Source organism: Pecten maximus, chromosome 16 (genome assembly GCF_902652985.1).
Source record: "Pecten maximus chromosome 16, xPecMax1.1, whole genome shotgun sequence".
In the NCBI taxonomy this organism is placed as follows: Eukaryota; Metazoa; Mollusca; class Bivalvia; order Pectinida; family Pectinidae; genus Pecten; species Pecten maximus.
The window spans coordinates 37,670,898-37,697,135 of NC_047030.1; the positions used below are offsets into that span (position 1 = coordinate 37,670,898).

Consider the following 26,238-nt stretch of genomic DNA (forward strand, 5'->3'; position numbering starts at 1 on the left):
TCCAGTTCACACCTAATTCGTTCAAAAATTCAGACATCATATAAAGTATGATAAAATTATTGGATTTTTCAAATGATAAACAAAATGTTAACTGATTGTTCAGGGAAACACAAACCTCCGGTGTATTTGTATTTGTAGACTTCACTAAAAATATTTCAATATTAGTGAAGTACACAGATTTACTGAATTGTACGGAAGACAACAAATGATTCAAAAAGGGAAACATATTCGAGAATACTAGATCCACGAATTTGGACTCTATCATTGGAATATTTACTCGCTTTTATATTTTTTTCACAAAATATTCTACTCGCTATTTTCCGGAATTCTATAATTTACTTTCGGGACAGGTTCTTTATGTTATAGTCGACTTGGCGTGTGAACTTCCGGGGAGGAAAAATATGTAAACAAACTGATTAAAGTCAATACTATGGCAAATAATAGTGAACAAGGCAGCGGATCAGAGTATGTAAGTTTCGTCTGTCAAAGATGCCGACAGCCACTTAAACTTGACCATTCATTCAACACTATTAACAGGCAGTTACTGGCTGAACTGACAGGTAAGATCGAATTAATCATGTTCACTAAGATCGTTGTATAATTGTAATACGCCTGGGCAAAAAAATATATAACGTACAGTAGTTGTCTATACTTTATTATTCGTGATATTATTTCCAAGGAATTAATTAATTTACTGATTTATTTTTATTTCCCAATAAGCCTGATTTGATCCTCAACACAAGATTACATTTGCTGAACATTTAATTTAATAATAGAGTCTACAGCTGTTATAGATAGAACGCGTTTGATTGCGGCTTGACTTTTTACTCAAATACACTCAAATATACTCAAATACACTCAAATATACTCAAATACACATAAAATATACTCAAATACACAAAAATATACTCAAATACAAATGTATTTCACACATATAACCTTATTTTGTGCGTAACATGGTCGTTAATAAGCGATCAGGCTACGATCTTGCGAACTATGATACCCGGATCGGTTGGGATATTTAGGCTTTACTGAAATTGACTTGGAATTATCAAAACGTTGGGAAATGGGGCTTAAATTAGCATTATTTTCAGAGAACAGAGCCAAATATTTGTTCTGAAATGCTCAACTGTATCATATGCAAAACATTAGTGGTTTATTTGACCGAGAAGTAGTTTAAATCAATGTTTTAATCATTCGCGATTCACGGTCCGATTGTCGTCCGAGTTGAATTACAGAAATGGCCGATAATGGACCCGAAATCGATATTTTCATAAGAGAATGGACTCAATATGGTATTCTTTGGTGTCTGTAGAGGTCATATGTCAAATATCTTAAATTAATTTTCACTAGAAGTATTTTGAAATAATTGTCAAAATATCCGATTTACGACCCCATTGCCGTCAGAGTTGAATTGTCGAAATGGTCGATAACGGACCTGAAATGAATATTTTTATGATATAATGGACCCAAAATAATATTCTTTTGTATATATAGAAGTCACATGTAAAATATTTTTTATTTATTTTCTCAAGAAGTATTTTAAAATGATAATCAAAATAGGCCTACCCCATTCACGACCCAATTTTTGTTTACGCATTGGGCGCGAATAAAATAAAAAGGAGCAGGAAAACTGAAATCCGGATTATCTACTCACAAATGCAAAAATACTCATACTAGATAGCTATAATTAATATTTAATACAAGAATTTCTATACTGTATTTGATTCTCTGTATAAAATTGTTGTCAAATTTGTGGTATTATGTAAAATAATTCATTTTTATTGATTTTTTTCCCCCTCACAAATCCATATTTCAATCTTTGAGTAATTAATTCATTGAAAATTGAAGTCAAGGCAATGAATTAATATTTTCCGTAATAATTTTTCGATAAACTGTTAAAAAGTTTCCAGATGATATTTTGTGCCATGCTGTCATAAAATTTCAGTTATAACTTTAAAATTAAATTACATGTAGTATGTTAATATGATAACCAAGTTGTCAATATCCACAAAGCGAGTGTAGTCTACTGTAATCTCAATCACTGAGTGGATAGCATTACATATGAATATAATTATTACTGTAAAATACCTGTAGTATAAAGAGATATGTGACCAACTTTAGAATGAATGATATCAAATTTAGATTATATCTCAAGAGCAATAGGTGGATTATTAGAATTAACTTCCAAATGAAATCAACATATCCGTGTAACTTTAGCAGGATTTCATCATTGTTTAAGATCAGACTGATGAATAATATCCATTCTAAAAAAAATCATCAGAAATAATCATAAACCATCAGCTGTATAGCAAGAGTTTCCAGGGGATCTTGGTGTCTGCCATTGAGATTGATCTCTTTTCTACTTTTCCCTTCTTTTCCCTATTACTTATTATTCATTTGATTATATTGGAAACCTAAATTTGAAGTCTAAGATCTTAAGAAAAACTTTTGGAAATGTATCAATAACAGATTAAACTGTTGAAACTGATGGTGGGCTGGCTGGCTGGCTTAAAGCCATTTTGTTTTCCTGATCAGACTAAAAGATAAATAGGAATTGTTGATGTACTTCCATCTGATGATGGCAAAAAATCTTCATTCCATAATATAGATTTTCATTTTTTATATAAATAAATACTTAAAACATACAACAACTATTATATGTAAGAATGTTGAAAGTCATATTAGTTGTGTTGTATAACTTCAATTTATGTTATTACCTTAACTTGGTGATGAGTAATTAGATTATGAGCATTATAATATGGCCATGGTTTACTACTTAATAAGATCAAGTTTCTGTGTGATATATTGTTTGGTTTTATTTACTGGACAATATTAATTTACCACATTTTAGTTAAATTTTATAAATTACTCCACCCCCCTCATTACTTTCACAGATATGGATGTTATTTCTACAATATTTGTAGAGCATTTTACACCTGGGGACATGATTGACACGCCTGTGTAACTTACACTAATTGACCAGTGTATTGAAAGAGTCCCCCTAAGGCTATAACTGAACTGTCCAGGTAATGAAAGGGTGTCACACCTGTGTTAGCAGGTGGAGAGAGATGGGTGAGGGGGAGGGGGGTCCTATAACCTCCAATTTTTACCTGTGAGATATACTGAAGATTTAATTTCCTAAGACCTAATTAAACCAGATATAAAATGAACTATCTTAAACTGGTCATTTAACAGCAGTATAAAAACTCAAGTTTAAAGATGAGTATGAATTAAAAATATTGTATCAGGGACTCAGCTTGTTACTCTTCTTTTGCACCTCGCGCAATTAATATTAAGTACATCAAATATATCATAATTACATTAAAATATAACATGAGCAATGTTAAGAACATATGCTCTCTACAATTATAGCACATTTTGCCAAAATAAGAATATATGTGATAAACTCATAATAATTTAAACCTTAATTTATATATAGTATACCACAATATCCCAAAATTTGTTAACATAAAAAAGAAACAAAAACAACATTAAACTGATAAAAGAGGCATAATACAAGCAAAATATTTCATATAGATTCTATGGAGACCCTTAAACAGTTCAAGGAGAAATAAGTTAAGACCATCAGGTGTTGATTCATATGGGCTTCAAAATTTCAAAATTTACTCTGTGATGATATGATTGAATAGTATGGTCCATAAGATGGTTTTACTTCTTATAAGTAAACTTCAAGGATTCTACTTCAAGTGCACTAAACATGTATGTTTAACGTTTTCCATAATTAGGTAAAGGCTTAACGCATATCTTTGTTTTAACTTTTAATTTCCTATCAAAAACAGAAATACACCAGGATTGTATATTAATATATATGTGTACATTTATATATTTAGATGATTTTTTTTCTGTGTGAAGTAGGCATATCATCTAAAAACAAACTAAAAGCAAAAAAAAACAAAAAATGCAATACATGAATTTTATTCAATTTTATTTGAGAGGTTGCATTTTGCCTCAATATACTTATAACATGTATACACATGTATATATATTTGCAAAAATCATCTGTTCATAAAGTTGTTAAATCATCTGTCTTGGTCAGGAGTTGGCCATGATCAATAAGTATGAAAGTTAAGGAACTATTGTGGATGGGCAGACAAACAAACAAACAGACAGAGTGATTACTATAGGGCACCTGTATGGACCTGATTAAGAAAAACCATGTCATTCCTACATTAAAGGAAAATCTTAAGGATTTTTTCCTATTGGGCTCAACACTAAGGGCTCCATAGGTCACAGAACACATTATATGAAGTCATAATTAATTTCCTTAAATTGGCGGCTTTACATGGCTCAAAGACAGCTCAGACCAAAGTTGGACAAAAACCTATAACTAATTTGAAATAGAAGAAGGAAATTTGCCCATCAGATCTGAAGAAAATTTCAATCTAAATAATTTACAGAGGAAAATTGTGCTACAATATGCCATGAAAATAGATGAGACTGGACAAATGTTTTCGTTCATTCTAATAAAAATCTTGTCATTAATGCAAGAGAAAATGATAAAACACATTTTGATTTAAACATATTTTATTGTATCTTAATTTATACATGGGAATTGGGCACAAGTTATCAAACTTATATTAAACACTTTCCCTATATAATTTTACATACATATAATACATTTATTTTTACAAGATGACATATATTTACATATTAGAGAGAGAGAAAGAGAGAGAGAGAGAGAGACGAAGTTCAAACTTTTCACTTATCAAAACACTCTGCTGTTTCTAAAGTTCATCACATCCTGTGCCATGGTTAGCTCTCTCCGTTCGCTTCTGATGCCTCCTGGAAATTTGATTATCTTTTGCCATCGGCATCGGAATAGATATGATAAGCACAAATAAATTTACACAGATATATATAGAGAGATAAGGGGAATTAAAATCTATACAATAAAACACGTGAACAATAGTGCATTGAACACAGTCATTAGTACATGTATTGTTATATTTTGAGTATAGTGACACGGACAAGGACGAACGGAAACTTTTCCTTTAATCCATGATGATTCTGTTTAATGCTGAAAGTGACTATAACCTGACAAAAAGTCTATTTACTCAACTAAAAAAAATATTTGTGCATGAGTAAATTATTCTTTGCATACATAGCATTTTATGGTTTATGTATTGAAATCTAGAGTATTTTGATTGAGTAACAATAATACATGTTATATTTTATATATTTAGTAGAAAGAGACAGGCAGACTAAGATCCTTAAAAAATAATAATAATCAAATATATTTGTAGGAAAGAGTCAGGCCTTAAAAAACATTAAAGAAAACCAGACTGATGTTTTCAATAGGTATGGTAGGTTGTATAGGAAAAGGAGTTACCTCCCTTGCAAAGTTGTTGGTTTGGTTTTGTTTTTTATCAGGCCTTATGTCGTAATATTTACAAATCAATAATCACATCACATACAAATTGATGTTATAGAAGTGAATTTTATTTGTATTTGAGTATTTTTTTGTGTATTTGAGTGTATTTGAGTATATTTGAGTGTATTTGAGTAAAAAGTCAAGCCCTTTGATTGTCCATATTATTGTACATAGATTCTATATACAATGTATGTAGAGGTGTTGGCAAGTCAAGTTGTACTTTATTAATGACACAATATTGATTCAGTACAAACCGGATAATAAGACAATATGTGTATAGTCAATTGACAAAATACCCAACATTTTTTTAAAATATATTATTTCTTTGTAAATTTACAAAATTCCAAACATGCCAAAACTGTGGTCGTATAGTGGTTATTTGTTTTTCATATCTCATCTTTATGTTAGTTACCCAATGGAAGTTATCATATATTTGTGACCCTAAAATCATGTCATACCTGATCGGATACTTACTTTGACCATTGGGACAGATCTCGCTCATCATCATCATCATGTTACATGTAGTTGGGGTTCTGATGAGATAATTGTGTGCCTATATACGTGGTCATGAGGTTATCATGTTTTTGCTGTCAACAAGGCACATCAATATAATTCATGTATATTGATTGCTTCAAGGCTGTGATATACTCTGTATTATAAAAGTCACTGATCCTGTTTCTTTATACAATATATATATCTTATACAAAATGTATGTTTATAGGAAGACTTAATGAGATTTTTATTAGATATCTGATATAATTTGGTTGAGTGCTGAATCAACAAGGCTAGAGACGTACCAGGTAAATTGAATGTAACAATGTTTTACCTAAAGTTTTTTTTTCATCATGATGTTTCAAACCAACTTGAGAAAAATCTATTATAAGTCTGTAATAAGGAGAACTCTAAGTAATTATATTGTGATTTGTTGTTTCAGCTCCTCTAACCAGAAATGCTGACCAAGAAGAAACCATCAACATATTCAAGTCAGGAAATGAGGTACTGACTAATAGTTAATGTCAGTATCAGTTAAAGTATAGAAAAGGTTCAAAACTTTAAAGTGGTACAAGTGTCTTCAGATAATAAGATGTTAATGATCAATTTGTGTATTGATAATCAGAAATTAAATTGATTAAATTGACATAACATCTGGCCCCATTCTGAAAAAAATGACCTTCTGTACATGTTGAGAAAGATTGTTTTAGTCAAGCTAATCATATATATCATTAAGAATAAAAAAAAAAAATGTACGCAGACTAGGTGATTGTTGTTGATTTCTTAAATCAATATTTCATGGAATAATAATCTAGCTGACATTGAATGAGTATAATCTATTGGTCATTATCAATTTCCATAGTCCGGTCCTGAACTCATGTTGGAACTTGAGTGTAATGTAGACAAACAATGTTTCTATTAGGTAGTGAGGTGTTTAAGATTGGATTACACCGATAAAGGAAAAATGTTGGAGAAATCAGTTTTGTTATTATATTTTTTATGATACTACATAATTGGCCTTTTTTTTTATTTTTAGGAGATTAGTTATCAATCAATTCTGAAAGCCTGATAATCAAGTTTGGTATTCAAAATAATTGTAGCGGCTCTCTTTTGGAGACATTCTTTCGTAATATATTTTTAATCTCAGGAGCTACACTATTCAAAATCAAGAGTTTACCACCTGCACAAATCTCCAGGACTATACAAAAGACACTCAGGTGAATTTAGCAATTGATAGAGTGAATCTGTAATATGAATTTAACTACATCATGGGTTGTAATGATGAGCCCTATTGACAGCTCTGCTTAGTTAGCTGCCTGCAGAAAATTGTATTGTTTATATATTCCAGAATCCAGAGAAACAATCTGAAGAAAATATGGTGGTGCAACGAGTCATTCCTCCAAGGTTGTATTGGAAATTGTTAGAGAAATGATAATCTCTTATAATTTATAAGGACTTTCCTGGATGCATGATTATAGATTTTTGTAACTCTGCTGGAAAACACCATCATTTTTTTTATGAAATTCTTAATTCATTATGAGTTCACCTGGTCCAAAGGACCAAGGTGAGGTTATGCCATACTGTGGCGTCCAGTGTCTGTCCATCTATCCGTCTGTCAGCAATTACCTTGTGAACACGAACACTTGAGTAAATATCTACCATATTTGAGGAAACTTTGTATGAAGTCATATATCGACAAGGTCCTGAACCAGATCGAAAATAGAAATTAATCGACAGTAACTATAGAGTTATCACCCTTTGTTTTAATATTATTATTGGACCTTGTGAACACAATAATTGGAAATTATTTGACAGTAACTTACAGAGTTATTGCCCTTTGTAATTATATCATTATTTAACCTTGTGAGCACAATAACTCGAGTAGACATCAACCAAGTTTAATGAAATTTGTATGCAGCCACATCGACAAGATCTTGGACGAGTTTTAAAATGGAAATTATTTGAAAGTTACTTACAGAGTTATTGCCCTATGTAGTAATATTATCATTAACAATATTTTAGCCCACATGCATGGCACAAAGGGAACATCTTCTAAAAACGCTACTAGTTCTGAAAAAACTAAATGGATTTTGATGAAATTTGATCTGGAAAATTATTTGGCAATGTTGCATGTTGCATAAACAAGGATGTGGCACCCTTGGGGTGGGGACACAATAGGGTAAATATAGCATAAACAAGGATGTGGCACCCTTGGGGTGGGGACACAATAGGGTAAATATAGCATAAACAAGGATGTGGCACCCTTGGGGTGGGGACACAATAGGGTAAATATAGCAAAAACAAGGATGTGGCACCCTTGGGGTGGGGACACAATAGGGTAAATATAGCATAAACAAGGATGTGGCACCCTTGGGGTGGGGACACAATAGGGTAAATATAGCATAAACAAGGATGTGGCACCCTTGGGGTGGGGACACAATAGGGTAATTATAGCATAAACAAGGATGTGGCACCCTTGGGGTGGGGACACAATAGGGTAAATATAGCATAAACAAAAATCTTTAAAAATACTTTTTCTTTTTCAAGAATAACAGGATTAAATCCACCTGTTGGTTGAGCAATTATTGGGAGAATAAGTTCAAAAGAAGGAAATATTTGAAATTTAAATTAAATCAGAGTGTTTTGCCATACTAACAGCACAGACATATCAAGGTGAGCGATGCAGGTCCTCTGAACCTCTTGTTTTAATAATAATGACTCAGGGACTTATTCTTAAACCTTGTGAAGTTTGAGATTTCATAGAATTTCATAGAATTGAGTTATAAATGCTTATAGACTTTATAAAAGGAAGTGATATATTCTCAGAGTTTATGAAAGGAAGTGACTCATTCTCAAAGTTTATAAAAGGTATTGGCTCATTCTCAAAGTTTATAAAAGGAAGTGGCTCATTCTCAAAGTTAATAAAAGGAAGTGGCTCATTCTCAAAGTTTATAAAAGGTATTGGCTCATTCTCAAAGTTTATAAAAGGAAGTGGCTCATTCTCAAAGTTTATAAAAGGTATTAGCTCATTCTCAAAGTTTATAAAAGGAAGTGGCTCATTCTCAAAGTTAATAAAAGGTATTGGCTCATTCTCAAAGTTTATAAAAGGTAGTGACTCATTCTCAGAATTTATGAAAGGAAGTGACTCATCATTTATAAACCATATATCAACTCATTCTTTATAATTGATAAAAGACTTGCACATTAAAATGTAAATAAATGAACACAGTCACTCTGCTTCAACATTATCAGGTATGTTGTATGTACTTTTGTAACAATATGGATGAAATGTGTGTATATACATCCCAGCGGCACATGCATGTTCTTATTTTTGTGTTTCTTTCCCTCAGTTTTCTATACGAGGAGGAAGCCGGACATGACTTCCTTCTGTTGGGGGAGACAGGCTCTGGATATACAGACAACCTCAGTCACAGGGTCAAGGTGAGGTCATAAGGTCATGGTGAGTTACTTAAAACAAAAGAATTGACATATGGTTAAGGTGCATGTCATAGGGTCAAGGTTAGAGTAGAGTCAGGGTGAAAGTCATGGGGTCAAGGTTAGAGTTACAGGGTCATGTGAGTGTCATAGGGTCAAGGTTAGAGTTACAGGGTCAGGGTGAGTGTCATAGGGTCAAGGTTAGAGTTACAGGGTCATGTGAGTGTCATAGGGTCAAGGTTAGAGTTACAGGGTCATGTGAGTGTCATAGGGTCAAGGTTAGAGTTACAGGGTCAGGGTAAGTGTCATAGGGTCAAGGTTAGAGTTACAGGGTCAGGGTAAGTGTCATAGGGTCTAGGTTAGAGTTACAGGGTCAGGGTGAGAGTCATAGGGTCAAGGTTAGAGTTTGAATGTTGTGATCTTCTGTGACCTGACTTTCGTAGGTAAACAGCATCTTGTTATTAAATCGTTTGATTATATGACCTGACTTTTGTAGATAAACGATATCGCGTCTTTAAATGTTATGATTATGTGATATATGACTTACAATGTATGCCCTGACTATTACAGGTAAACAGTATCCTGTTTGATATTATGTCCAGTCAGTCAGATGTTGACCATCCACTCTGTGAGGTAAATATTTATTGTTTACTGTTTCAAAGGTGATTATATATATATATGCTCTGCACATTTCACTGTTTTACACTGTACTGTATTTTTCTATACCCCTTGTAACAATGGTTAGGTAGGGGGAGATGTTTGGATCAGTGTATCAGTCTGTCTGTTTGTCCATATCTGACAAAACAAATTTGTTCCGCCTTCTCCCAGGTTTATGCATGTTTTTCAACGAAACTTTGCAAACATGTTATTCTTGTTTGTGTGTCTATCTGAAAGCCATTACATTTCATTAAGGATGTACACCTCTTTGATGTCAAATAATTTCTGTATCAAACTTATAACAGGAAATTCAACAAGAATGATATGTCTGTGTTTTCATACTACAGTGGACTCTGTCTAAACCGGACACCTTTGGGACCACATAATAAAGCCGGTTTGTAGAGAGTTCCGGATTGTAGAGATTCTGCATTTATATTGTTGTTGAAGGCAAAAAAATGAATAAAATATATTATGAAGATGCCATTGGGAATTATACATGCATATACAAACTTTGAATTGAATTAATGATTTAATTCAACACTGGCAATATGACACTATATGTACACTGAACGTTACATCGGTTGAAAACAATCACTGATTGTTTATTTTAAGGCAGCCTTCGACCGAGTCCAAACAATCAACCGATCTGACACTTTCTAATCTGAGGAATAAGTCTCAATTTCTAATTGGTTCTTAATGTCAGCGTCTGTCGCGAGATCAATGTTTGTTAAACGGAGTAATACAAAAGGTATGTCGTCATCATCATCTCCGACTTCCTTATCCAGGTACATTAATGTAGTGAGGTCCATGAAGGGGAAGCCAGTGTATGCATGACACATTTCTTAATTACTCGTTGGGAGCCCCTGAAGCCACAGAGGCCGGATTATGCAGAGTTTATTTAATATAAATAAAGAAGGGAATTTTTGGGTCCAAACTATTTCGCCGGTTTTGGCAAATATCTGGATTGGACAGAGTCTGGTTTGGACAAAGTGTACTGTATTATATATATGACCGTTCAAAGGTAACCAATACCTGTATTATATATATGACCGGTCAAAGGTACCAATACCTGTATTATATATATAACCGTTCAAAGGTACCAATACCTGTATTATATATATGACCGTTCATAGGTACCAATACCTGTATTATATATATGACCTTTCAAAGGTACCAATACCTGTATTATATATATGACCGTTCAAAGGTACCAATACCTGTATTATATATATAACCGTTCATAGGTACCAATACCTGTATTATATATATGACCGTTCAAAGGTACCAATACCTGTATTATATATATAACCGTTCATAGGTACCAATACCTGTATTATATATATGACCGTTCAAAGGTACCAATACCTGTATTATATATATGACCGTTCAAAGGTACCAATACCTGTATTATATATATGACCGTTCAAAGGTACCAATACCTGTATTATATATATATAACCGTTCAAAGGTACCAATACCTGTATTATATATATGACCGGTCAAAGGTACCAATACCTGTATTATATATATGACCGTTCAAAGGTACCAATACCTGTATTATATATATGACCGGTCAAAGGTACCAATACCTGTATTATATATATGACCGTTCAAAGGTACCAATACCTGTATTATATATATGACCGTTCATAGGTACCAATACCTGTATTATATATATGACCGTTCATAGGTACCAATACCTGTATTATATATATGACCGTTCATAGGTACCAATACCTGTATTATATATATGAACCGTTCATAGGTACCAATACCTGTATTATATATATAACCGTTCATAGGTACCAATACCTGTATTATATATATAACCGTTCATAGGTACCAATACCTGTATTATATATATAACCGTTCATAGGTACCAATACCTGTATTATATATATAACCGTTCATAGGTACCAATACCTGTGTTATATATATAACCGTTCATAGGTACCAATACCTGTATTATATATATAACCGTTCATAGGTACCAATACCTGTATTATATATATAACCGTTCATAGGTACCAATACCTGTATTATATATATAACCGTTCATAGGTACCAATACCTGTATTATATATATAACCGTTCATAGGTACCAATACCTGTATTATATATATAACCGTTCATAGGTACCAATACCTGTGTTATATATATGACCGTTCATAAGGTACCAATACCTGTGTTATATATATAACCGTTCATAGGTACCAATACCTGTATTATATATATGACCGTTCATAGGTACCAATACCTGTATTATATATATGACCGGTCAAAGGTACCAATACCTGTATTATATATATGACCGTTCATAGGTACCAATACCTGTGTTATATATATGACCGTTCATAAGGTACCAATACCTGTATTATATATATAACCGTTCATAGGTACCAATACCTGTATTATATATATATAACCGTTCATAGGTACCAATACCTGTATTATATATATAACCGTTCATAGGTACCAATACCTGTATTATATATATGACCGGTCAAAGGTACCAATACCTGTATTATATATATGACCGTTCAAAGGTACCAATACCTGTATTATATATATGACCGGTCAAAGGTACCAATACCTGTATTATATATATGACCGTTCAAAGGTACCAATACCTGTATTATATATATGACCGTTCAAAGGTACCAATACCTGTATTATATATATGACCGTTCAAAGGTACCAATACCTGTATTATATATATGACCGGTCAAAGGTACCAATACCTGTATTATATATATGACCGTTCAAAGGTACCAATACCTGTATTATATATATGACCGGTCAAAGGTACCAATACCTGTATTATATATATGACCGTTCAAAGGTACCAATACCTGTATTATATATATAACCGTTCATAGGTACCAAAACCTGTATTATATATATGACCGGTCAAAGGTACCAATACCTGTATTATATATATGACCGTTCAAAGGTACCAATACCTGTATTATATATATGACCGTTCAAAGGTACCAATACCTGTATTATATATATGACCGTTCAAAGGTACCAATACCTGTATTAAAATCCATACAATATCTTCCATATGTGTTGACAGATATGTATAGATGTTTGCAGAACTGACACCAATAGTATTTACTTTTACCTGTTCATTTAACTCAGAAAAGCAATTTAGGTTACCTCTTCCCCTTAATTTTCAATGGCAAATACTTTTTTTTTTCACCACATTTACAAATTTATATCAGAAGTTCTGCTATTAAACTTTTTTAGATACTTAGCAGATCAAAAGAAAACAAAACAATCTTTTAAAACAGCCTTTTTGTACTTTACATCAACGACCTTCTGGCAACTCTTAACGCAAAAACATACCCATTCGCGGATGACACAAAGATTTACAATAATAATGATAAATCTAATTTACAAGCAGATCTAGACAAGCTCAAAAAATGGTCAGATAAATGGCTCCTGAAGTTTCATCCGGACAAATGCAAAGTTATGCACGTGGAGAAGAAAACTAATAATGTGGCGTTACATTTATATAAAGATGAGGAAAATGGAACATAACACTACATTCTGTCTTTTATACAAAGCGCTTGTGCGACCACATCTTGAATACGGGGCTTGTGTATGGAATCCTTATCTCTAAAAAGATATACAAATAAGATGTAAATGAGATAAAAAATGTGCTAAGGAGAGCATCGAAGCAGATACCGGGGATGAAAGATCTAAGTTATGAAAACAGATTGAGGATCCTTAATTTACCATCACTAAGGCATAGACGACTGAGAGGAGATATGATCCAAGTATACTAACTAACAAATGGAGGATACGATAAAGCTGTCACTGCGGGTTTGTTGATTCCAAACAATAACAAGATAACAAGAGGACATAGTCTGCCACTACTAAAAAGAAGACTAAATTTGAGAAAATATTCTGTCAGTTAGCGGGTTATTAATCATTGGAACTCGCTTCCTAATGCTGTCGTTACTAACCAACGATCAAAACGTTCGAATCCCGATTGGATAAGCATTGGGGGTAAACTGAATGTTTTTATATTCATGAGATAGACAATAACGAACTGATCCATATTTCGGGAAAAAAATCATTGTAACTTCGATCTGGATATATAGGCTAATATTGCCTGCGTTCATTAATATTATATTATTATTATTATAGGAATGGGAGGTCTGTGTGCTTTCTTTTTTGTCCATTTAATTAATTTATTATATGTGTTATTTTTCACCATTTCGGGGTCAGAAATCCAAAGTTCTTAAGTTACACCAGAAAATTAAAAATAGATATAGAAAATTTATAATTTTAGCTCACCGGTTTCGAATAACCATGTGCTAATGCTGTACCCCCCGCGTAGGCGTTGGCCTCGGCTTCCCACCCCACTTTAAAATTTTTGGGATAGGTTTTTGGAAAGTTTGTAAGTCCAAAAGTATACACCTCACATCCTTCTAACTTGGTTTATACATTCATTAGAGGTCTAGGAGTGATGTTATAGCAAAATCATGCAGAAAAAATTATGACTTTTTTTGCATTTTACCTTTTTTAGCACCAAAATCCACTTTAAAGTTTTTGGGGTAAGTTTTTGGAAAGCTTGTAAGTAAAGTAATGCAAAGTTAGTCGGAATTTAAAAAGAATCAACTGATTTAATGTCAAGGTACAGACAAGGTAAATGTGATGGTCAAATTTTGTACTTTTTAAGTAATTATTTCGTATTATGAAGTGAAGTTGGTCAGAACTAAACAATGAGTAAACTGACCCAAGATCAAGGGGATAATCTCCAAAAACTTAAGGTTAAAGTCGGGTTTAATATTTTTTACCAATTAGGGGATAGTATGTTGTTTTTCGTGGCTATATTGGCGATTAGAACATGGAATTTGGTTTGAACTCGAGACTGATAGGACGAGAGTTTAAACCAAATTCCATGTTCTAATCGCCAGTATAGCCACGAAACACAACACGCTATCCCTATTCTAACATGTTTACTGTCAAATATACGTACAAACATTGTTTTACATCGCTACAAGTATACTGTTAAGTACTCTGTGACCTCCGCTAGTGACGTGTCATACTGTAGTGGACTGACCAATCAGAAAGAAGCTTTCAAAGTCAGTCATATGGCCACGCCCATACTCGCAAGAGTTTGACCTGTATGTTGATGAAGCGGTGTATTTGGATTGTTGTGAAAGTCCTGTTACTGAAGATTTAAATACATATTTGGATTTGCTCTGTATGCGTAGCGATATGTGCGTTTCGACAAAATCAATTTTGATGTGTTTCTATAGGCCCAACCGTTATGTGAAGGTTTGTACACTTGTTCCATTTCATTTCGGATTTTATTTAGGCTAGCTTGATGCTTACAAACGGACGGAATTAACGTTTCAATCGTTAAATGATGGTAAGAACAATATTTACTGTATTTGTTTAATTTATTCACCAAAATACATTCCGTTTGGCACTGTACAATACTTTCTGTTCATGTGTTTGCTACCTGGTTATAGGCCTAGCCCTACCGTACCCCTGACATATTTCAGCTATAATAATTATAGATATTGGCAGTTGAATTATGAATTGCAAATTGTCCTGTGAGTTTTTGAGAGTTCTGATGAAAGATAAGTTGACTTTGTTGAGTGACGTCAGACGGCTGAGGGCAAGGTCGTTTATTTTGTTGTTGAGTCTGACGAACCAGCTGATTGTTGGTTGTTGGTTTACCGTTTGAACACCAGCTCGACAGCTTGGAGAATGCCAGAGTATTGCCATTTTTGCGACTCCGAACTGTCAGCATTACAATGCTTCAGTGAATTTTAAGACTCATTACGGTAACCTGAAATTCTCGTAATAGCCATTGACTCTACCCTCGCATGCGACAAAATAGTGTATGTAGCCCTAACACAATGCTTGGTGTAGGTGTAATTTAGGGATGCGGCACTGGAAACTGTTTTCATCATATTGCTGAGCGTATTTTTAAATTTAATCCTAAAAGTTGTTAATTTCGCTAAGAGGCGACTTGACGCCATATTGTTTCGATTAGAAATAGGGCGTGGCTTAATCGCGATGGGCGGGGCTTAACACAATTGATCATGGTTCTATCGCAGATTAGAACATGGTCCGTATATATAACCAATCAAAACACGTGTTGCAAACGAATCATGTTAGAATGAACATTTTGTCATAACATTATGAAGCAAAATTGGTATGAATTAAAGGATGTCATCCGACCAAAGATCAAGGTCACTGGATTATAGTTTGTTTGGTTTATTGTCCCATGAACAGTTAGGGTCTGGTCTGGATTTCCATCTCATCCCATCCAGAACAATAAGGATGAAATGTTTTTTCTTGTAAAAGTACAAACTGTCACAGGTAGTGAGTGTCGAACCATTAATCTAGGATTTTCATCTTGAGGTTATGTGATCAACTCTATAACCAGCTGATCTGTCACATCCCCTCTCTTATGGCCATATCAAGGCCATTTGGGTCCAAAGGTCAAAGACTAAGCGGATCTCTTTACATGTACATGTAGATAGCACCATTTTCTACCATTTGTTAACCAAGCAGGTGAAAACATGTAGGTAGCACCATTTTCTACCATTTGTTAACCCAGCAGATGAAAACATGTAGATAGCACCATTTTCTTCAATTTGTTAACCCAGCAGGTGAAAACATGTAGATAGCACCATTTTCTACAATTTGTTAACCCAGCAGGTGAAAACATGTAGGTAGCACCATTTTCTACCATTTGTTAACCCAGTAGGTGAAAACATGTAGGTAGCACCATTTTCTACAACTTGTTAACCCAGCAGGTGAAAACATGTAGGTAGCACCATTTTCTACAATTTGTTAACCCAGCAGGTGAAAACATGTAGGTAGCACCATTTTCTACAATTTGTTAACCAAGCAGGTGAAAACATGTAGGTAGCACCATTTTCTACAATTTGTTAACCCAGCAGGTGAAAACATGTAGGTAGCACCATTTTCTACAATTTGTTAACCAAGCAGGTGATAACATGTAGGTAGCACCGTTTTCTACAATTTGTTAACCCAGCAGGTGAAAACATGTAGATAGCACTGTTTTCTACAATTTGTTAACCCAGCAGGTGAAAACATGTAGATAGCACCGTTTTCTACAATTTGTTAACCCAGCAGGTGAAAACATGTAGGTAGCACCATTTTCTACAATTTGTTAACCCAGCAGGTGAAAGAAAACAAGAGTCACATCAAAGTAAATGTAAGATGCATACCTGGCTTAATTTGGATTGTTTTTGAAATCAAAATGTCTAACATTAAACTCAGCTATATTGGGAGATATATTACCACAAAACTGGGCCCATGCTGAACTGTCAGTGTTCTAGTTAAACTCTGTATTTCCCTAAGGTGTTTTTGATTACCTCTAATTACAGGAATGTACAGATAATCTGTTAGACCAGCTGGATCACCAACTGAAGATCACAGAAGACGAGTGTAAAGACTACAGGTATGTTATAACTGAGGCGTTATATATAACAGGAGATCATTGTTAGGACCAAGGTGAGCCTAGGCCTAACATTAAACCCATTTGGCCATTTCCAGATAAGGTATCTTATTGTGTGGAACCAAGTCCTGTGAAATTCCTAACAGGTAGTTCCAATGATTGTTTTCAGTATGTTTTCATGGGTTCCTCAGTGAAATGATCCTCCGTGTTTAGGACCATGAGGAGCAGTCATATTAATCCCGGTAGGATATTGTTGAGGTCTATCTGTTGAGATAAATTTGATGTCATACTATATATGTTAAAACCTTTAAATTGATGACTTGCCAATATTAAATCTTCTAAAGGATATCGCCTATATTTCTGTAGAGAATTTTTAGAGAACCTGAGTACATCGGATGATAGCCCGGAGGAAACAGGTCTTGATGACGAGCTAAAACAGGTAATTATGTAATCTATTCTCTGGTTTTCTGCTGGCTTTAAAACATAGTATTTGATGAATGTATCTTGAATTTGTAGTGTCCGTCTTGTTTTATATAACTGACTTACCACAGATTTAGTGATCTTATTGCTATTGTTTAATGATAGTTGGCTGCGGAAAAGGAAGCTTTGAGGAAGGAATTGGAAAATGTTGAACGAGAGAGAAAGGGTATGGCTAGACAAATAGAAGCTGAGAAGGCGATAGCGAAAGAATTGGAAGAGGAAGAAGAAAGGTATAAAGAAATTTCTCTTTAATTGTCTGAGGTTACTTAAAAGCACTGATGATATGCATGTATGTACATCCGTCATTCATTTATAGCATATCATTGTGTATTTGTCAAGAAGTCAACACTAAGAACTGTAGATCTCCACTTTGGAGAGATATTAGATATTGTCTAAATATCTTATATAGCCTTTTATTATCCTCAACTAAGTTTGAAAAAATACAGTTATTCTATGTTACAGGGTCAAAACAATAATAGTATTTGTTAATATTTAAAAAATTAATACATATTTTGTATCTGTATTAAGGTACTGGAAGGAATATAATGAATTCAAACGTCAAGTACAAAGTTTGGAGGACGAGCAACGGAGGTAAAATTTGTGTCTTTGTGTAGTTTATAGTATAAATATGGTAGAAAATCTAAAGGTAAAGCATGTTGTGTTATTACAGAATCCACAAGGCAAAATTTGCTGCTTTATACATTTGTTTACATTCAAGATTAAGTTTATAAACTTTGTGTAGTATAATTGATAGTGTGAAAAGAGAGTCCTCAATGTAAACTTTGGTATAGCATACAATTATGTAAACACTATCTCTGTTGTTTGCTTTCAATTTGCATTTTATTGTTTTATATCATATAAATTTATATTTTTTCCTTAGTGTGGACAACCAGCTGAAATATGCTCAGACACAATTGGACCGACTTAAAAAAACCAACGTTTTTAATACAACATTCCATATTTGGTAATTTTTGGTATTTTTATCATATATGTATTTTAGAAATTCCATTTAATTTCATATATGGTAATTTAAAATTTCTTAATATTATAAGTGTGAAAAAGCTTTACTTATATGAAATATATATTGTAAAAATGAATTTTTAGGTCACCTTGTCGTTCGTCCGTTTGTGATCTTTTCTGAAAATATTTACTTGTTATAAACCGCTTGCCAGAATTTAACCATACTTTACCCGAAGTATGCTTGGGCGAGAAGGAACAAATGTTGTATAAACTGTGAGTCATGGTCACCAGGGATCAGAGGGGCTGACCCAGTCAGGGAAATATAACAATGTCTTTAAAATTCTCATTCTGCTATAAGAATGAAATTATTTAGTCCATATTTGGTGTGAAAAATCCATGGGTGAAAGGGAATCAGTTTTGTATAAACTGTTGTTTTGGGCCCTCACGTTCACATGGCGGGGTCTAATAGGGGAATTATAACATTCTTTAACATTTTTCTTCTGCTATAGGAATGAAAGTCCATATTTGGTATGAAGCATCAATGAGTGAAAGGGAACCCATATTGTATAAACGTGGGTCTGAGTCCCCTTTGGCCAGAGGGGCAGGGTTCAATAGGGAAAATATAACCAAATTATTTAAAATTCGTCTTCTGCTGCAGAAATGAAAGTTGGTCCATATTCGGTCTAAAGCATCAATGTTTAAGGGTAAACACATTTGTACAAACCGAGGGTCTGGGCCCATGGGCCAGAGAGTGGGTCCCCAAATAAACAAGATTATATAAAATACAAATTATCAAAATAGTAATAACTTAACTATATATATTTTTAGGTGCTGTGAAACAGCCACCTTAGGCGATCATCGCCAATTTTCGCTTTCATTCGGAACCCTCGGGAGAATCAAAATGTCGCTGATTTCTATGATAAATCCCGATGAGTACAGAATGGGACCGGAAATTCTAAAAAAAAAAAAAAAAAAGAAGACAAAAAAAAACCCCAAAAAAACCGCTATCAACACAGTAGACAACATTATCTCCTTTCGCGTTTGTGATTAAGTAGTATGACTCACTCTTTTATATGTTTGAAGTCATATGTTTAAGTTAAATAGAATGTAGAAAATCCAGTTAAAACCGTACACAATGACCTGCTTTATCCCGAAGTTGGCCGAACTATTTTCTGTGTAAATTATTATACTTGCTTCCCGGTTTGTTGGAGGAGAGAAAACATTATCCTCCGTTGTTTTTACATTTCATACTTTAAATGAAAGCAGAATACTTCTTATTGGTTCGACATTTCCAAGAAATGGGTCACACAAAAATGGCCGTGCTAGTTGAGCTGGTTGAAATGTTTATGAGACGAAACCTAACGTTAGTTTGTTTTCGTAATATATATTCCGATAGCAATAAAACTGCTACATGCTTTAAAGCAGTCTATAGTGAAATGCTTGTACAAAGAATATGACATGAACATTCAATAAGTCGCCGGAACATATCAGGTAGGCCAATTCATTGGGAAAAAATTATATTCCGAGACGGATTTCTTGAAAGTTGTGAAATATCTAATCATGATACAGATAGGTTAAAGTACCGGGGAGAAAAAAAAAACTGTAAATTGAGAACGAATTAAAAACATACGAACCAAAATATACTGGTAGAGTAATGTACAGGAACAGTATACTTTAGGAATCGCGATGTGGTTATCAAGAAACATGACGGACATCACAGTTTAAACTTAATCTTAGTATGCTATTTCAAGTGAGGTTTGAAGGCGTATTTCGTCAACATTCATCACAACTTTAGCGCTACCACATCCATTTTAAAGTATATAAAATTTCTTAAAATGGCATAGAAGAATCATCAGTAAAACATTCAGGAATGCACTTTAAAAACAGCAAAACAAATTCCTCTTATTTCCTGCTATTTTAAATTGATATACTACTTGCTTTCCTCCTATATTTCAATCCCCCATGCACAGCACCTATAAATGGCCTTGACACTTCGATTTTACTCATGAACCTGGCCCGAGGTCTTGGGCATTATTGGGCAAAGGAGATCTAACGTTGTATAAACGGCGGTTGTGGCTCCCCGGAGGGGCACGGCCCAATATGGGAAATCGAGGTAAATAATTTAAATCCCAACTAGCACTGAATGCCTGAATGGATTTTGATGTAATTTGGGCTGGATCATTATTGGATGAAGAAGATCTAATTTTATAAACGGGGGACGTGGCTCCCCTGGGACCTGCGGGGTGGGGCCAAATACACTGAGACACATTCTTTTAATCGCTACAAGCCCTGAATACACGAATGGATTTTGATGACATACATGTATAGTAGGGGCATTATTGGGCAAAGGAGACCAAACGTTGTATAAACGGAGGGTATGGCTCCCCTTGGGCCGGAGCCAAATATGGGAAATATAGGTAAATCACTACTAGTCTTGCACGTCTAAATCGATTTGGATCAAATCTAGTCTGTAGCATTATTTTGCAAAGGAGATCTAACGTTGCATAAACGAACGAAGAAGCACTCATAGGGCGGGCGAAAAGGGGCTCAGTTGATGAAGTAAAGTAAGAAGCATGACTCTAAAATACTTTTCAAGAATGATATTCGTCTGATTACTTTTGATAAAAATGTCGTTGGTGAGATGTTTCAAATATTGGTTTGAATACCTTTGATAGAAATGTCGTTTAAGTGATATGTGAGATATTGATTTTAATACTTTCAATAGAAATATCTTTGTTTGGTTGAGATATTGTTTTAATTGACAGGCACAGTGGTCACTTTGGGACAATAAACAACTTCAGATTAGGAAGACTTCCAAGCGTTCCGGTGAGTACACATTTAATGATGTTCATTTGATTGAGCACTTGATTAGACCTCTATCAGGACTGTTAGTTCTGGTGTCTCCCCCAGATTCAGCGTGACCAAAGTTAGACGTGGTACTTTCCCAACAATTCGGATATCCTCGATATATTTCTCATCCATTTGGTTTCGGAGATATTTTCCACACAATGCAACGAGTTCCTGACTGCAGAGCATTTCTTTTCAAAATGATTCTTCAGCGACAGATTTGTTGATACATCAGTACGTAAATTATGTGGTAGTGAAGTTGTGCTCACTGCTTCCATTTCTCTGAACCATGGGAATTCGACAAAGATTTCTCAGATGTTTAGACGGTTGAGAAAATTCCGTATCCCCTTTGTAAGGTTTGTTAGAGAAACATTTATCAGACATTTTACATCTATGATATGATTATTCTATATTTATTCACATGCTGCATTATTTGTTCCTATCTGCCATCAACTTCCATATAATATTCCACGTATTATGTTAGTGTAAATGCCACATGGTCGTGATTGACCACATTTTCTCGAGGCTGTGATATATAAGTGAGCTATACTTGAATGTTTGACCACATTTTCTCGAGGCTGTGATATATAAGTGAGCTATACTGGAATGTTTGACCACATTTTCTCGAGGCTGTGATATATAAGTGAGCTATACTTGAATGTTTGACCACATTTTCTCGAGGCTGTGATATATAAGTGAGCTATACTTGAATGTTTGACCACATTTTCTCGAGGCTGTGATATATAAGTGAGCTATACTTGAATGTTTGGTATTTGTAGGTGGACTGGAACGAGATAAATGCAGCCTGGGGACAGACTGTTTTACTTCTTCATTCACTGGCCAACAAAATGGGGCTGACATTTAAGAGGTTAGAATATAATCGCTGTTGCTGAAGTATCCATAACATCATTTACACAAATAATGAACACAAATACTATTTCTTTTATAAACGATGCAAGGTAATTGAAAAAAATAAAAATGCAAGGTGATTAAAAAAATCATTGAAATATGACTATCTCGTGTATTGGGAGATTAAACAGAGGAAAGCATAACTGTATCTCGTGTGTTGTGAGATAAAACAACGGGAAAATAAGTTTGTCAGGCAGCCATCTTGGATATTGACTGTTAGAGTTTATTACCAATATTTCTCAGGAAGTGTTATGGATCTTTAGTGTAGGCTCGCCAGGTTCCCTAGTTATGAATGCACGGACATTAGAATGGCCATTAGGCAAACAGTCATTATAAATTCAGACAGTTGAAGTTTCTAGACAACAATAGCGTCCTCTAGTGACATTGTTATAAAAAAATAAGACAATCAACATGTCAAAATGTTATCTTACGTCATTGGTCGTTTGTCAATGTAATACCTGTTTGGTGTTTCTAGGTTTCTGACATTGGTCGTTTGTCAATGTAATACCTGTTTGGTGTTTCTAGGTTTCTGATCCGCTCTGTTATTCTTATAATTCCACACGTTAGTTGTTTCTACTCGTGCTTCACTTACACACATATCACCTTTCGTTGTTTCTAAGCTAAGAGATCAAACGAAATTCCGAAAGAAAATCTAAATTGACTTAAATGATATGAAAAAGATGTGCTTTCCAATCGATAGGTTTGACTCCTTAAGAATAAAGGATAGATAAATTAATTTGAAAGTTTAAATATTCTATTAAAATATCTAAGGAATATAGAAAACGAGTGTCTGGTTACTTCAACCATTGATCCAACTGTTAAGAATGTGAGAAAGTGGTATTTATAAATATCCATAACATTCTCACTTAACGTACCCTCTTCATCTATCTGTTTATTACTTTACCTAAAATGAAGATGCCTGATTCATCTATCAAGGCAGTGTATGCTACTTTACCTAAAATGAAGATGCCTGCAAAATCACATTGATTGATGAACTCTGCTTTTGGGCCAATATACTTGATTCAATTCAACCTATTTGTAATTTGTAAATGTTTTTAGATTTAGTCATTAACGTATATTTTTATATTTAGCTTGATTCCATAAGCATTTGTTGCTGTTCGAATATTTACCTCTTTGTGAATATCGCATGTGACCATTAATATATATTTGTATGTATCTATTTGTAGATTTCGCTTGGTACCCTATGGCAACCACTCGTATGTGGAGTCGCTCACCGATAAATCTAAAGAATTACCATTGTACGGCTCTGGCGGATTTCGATTTTTCTGGGATACGAAGTAAGATTCAAGTTTCCCGAAACTTGATTTTTAAATTGTTTAGATATTCAAGTCTGATCTATCTTGGTTTTCATAGCCTAAGCCATGAATTGGCCGTTTCCATGTAAACGACAATATCTTATTTTATTGATGTTTTAAATGCAATAGAAATGAATGCTATTAAAAAAATCACATGTGGATCAATGGTATATAAGAGATTACATTTGAAGTAATTATATATTTTCAGGTTCGATCAAGCAATGGTGGCATTTTTAGATTGCCTTCAACAGGTTAGTGTGCCTCCGATGTTTTTTGTGATGTGTTTACCCCGATACCATTTTGTTTGGTGTGTATATAGATATGATGTGACGAGAATCTGTAAACTCATATAATAGTGTTGTGAACGTGGTTTATTTTGTGACATACGATAATCTCCTAGGAAATAATTTGGATTGGAAACCTTGGATGACCGCATTAGATGGTGTGGCGAGTGTCTGTTTTGGACCTTTTTTTGTGCACATGCTGCCCTGGTAAATTGTCTGGCGAAGGTGACAGTGTACATACCGTAGTAGTCATTGAAGCGTCACACATAAACATTCATTGGTTGTCTAGCGAATATCCTTACATAATCCATGTTTGTCCTTCCTGGTTTTAGGAATAGTTTGTGTATTACTCTCATTAAATAAAAAGCCTGTATAGTACAGTTTTTTTTTGCGGCTCTGCTGGGGTTAGTACCGGATTTGTACATGACACAAAACCAGTATATAATATATTTTATGAACCTTTTAACAGAAAATTTTCACAACATAGTATCATAACATGAAGGTCTTCGCCCAGTTTGGTTTTTATGGTCATCGGTCAAGGTAAACAGGCAAACGTTAAACATGATCACTTTTAAAATAACAAATTATCTTTGGATTTTTACCCTGCTTTGATTTATTCTGAATTAACGGAGAGAGTGTTTTATACAGTTTAAGGAGGAAGTGGAAAAGGGTGATTCAAGTTTCTGTTTACCGTACAAAATGGAGAAAGGCAAGATAGAAGACAACAGTTCAGGAACATCGTACTCCATCAAGTTTGTATTCAATACGTTGTTACATTTAAGTTTCTTGATGTAATGATGGAAGAGGACAGCTTCTCTGCTTATTTGATATAAATGTTATGATGGAAGAGGAGAGCTTCTCTGCTTATTTGATATAAATGTAATGATGGAGGAGGAGAACGTCTCTTCTTATTTGATATAAATGTAATGATAGACGAGGAGAGTTCCTCTGCTTATTTGATATAAATGTAATGATGGAAGAGGAGAGCTTCTCTGCTTATTTGATATAAATGTAATGATGGAAGAGGAGAGCTCCTCTGCTTATTTGATATAAATGTAATGATAGACGAGGAGAACTTCTCTGCTTATTTGATATAAATGTAATGATAGACGAGGAGAACTTCTCTGCTTATTTGATATAAATGTAATGATAGACGAGGAGAACTTCTCTGCTTATTTGATATAAATGTAATGATGGAAGAGGAGAGCTTCTCTGCTTATTTGATATAAATGTAATGATAGACGAGGAGAGCTCCTCTGCTTATTTGATATAAATGTAATGAATTGATATAGCTGTAATGATGTCACAATATCTGTTTACAGGATCCAGTTTAACTCAGAGGAGCAATGGACAAAGGCTCTAAAGTTCATGCTGACCAATCTCAAATGGGGCCTGGCCTGGGTTACCTCGCAGTTCGCCACAAAATAACTGTATGAAACATATATACTGTCCAGTGTGTTCATGAAATGTGTTCAGTGAAGAGACTCATCTGGCTAGTCAATTGTCAGTCTGATTTGGCCATCCGTCTGGCTAGTCAATTGTCAGTCTGATGTGGCCATCCGTCTGGCTAGTCAATTGTCAGTCTGATGTGGCCATCCAGGATCTTACTGCAGTATATACTGGTACAGAACAAATTCGACAATAATATAAAGGATATATGAAACTTGTTTTAAAAATGGATGTTTAGTTGTTTTACAGCAGTCATTACAGTATGACTGAGAAAGTGCTATATTGTTTGTGTAATTTTTTTTTATCTTATTCAGAAGATAAAGTGATGAATGTGACATTTTCATTTGAAACCAGGCTAGCCAAGATGAACAAAATAATGTTTAAAACGACCGAGGCACTCTGTTGTTGATATAATATTATCAGTTTATACTGAGCTGTTCGTGGATGTTTTGTAATGGTGAAATTTGATTTTAAGAGATAAATGTAAAGTGTGTTCAGTTGATGTCCTATCCTAGTGTCATATGATACATATCAATTAAATGTATCATAATTATA

At 34.1% G+C, this 26,238-nt stretch overlaps 1 protein-coding gene across 2 annotated transcripts; it reads left to right on the forward strand.

Annotated features, from left to right (window-relative positions):
- The first annotated feature begins 358 nt into the window (after nt 1-358).
- Nucleotides 359-26,238, forward strand: LOC117344975 (beclin-1-like). Of its 2 annotated transcripts, XR_004536316.1 has the most exons (17): nt 359-560; nt 6,330-6,391; nt 7,236-7,291; nt 9,238-9,328; nt 9,893-9,955; nt 17,368-17,441; nt 17,805-17,877; nt 18,024-18,148; nt 18,447-18,509; nt 18,799-18,882; nt 21,644-21,704; nt 22,505-22,593; nt 23,822-23,932; nt 24,159-24,201; nt 24,883-24,986; nt 25,557-25,730; nt 25,775-26,238. XR_004536316.1 is itself a non-coding variant. In XM_033907880.1 (16 exons), the coding sequence occupies exons 1-16, from the start codon at nt 431-433 to the stop codon at nt 25,660-25,662; spliced, it is 1,335 nt and encodes a 444-aa protein (XP_033763771.1). In that variant the 5' UTR covers nt 359-430; the 3' UTR covers nt 25,663-26,238. The 2 variants fall into 2 exon arrangements, 1 of the variants encoding a protein (XP_033763771.1); XM_033907880.1 differs by having other exon boundaries at nt 25,557-26,238.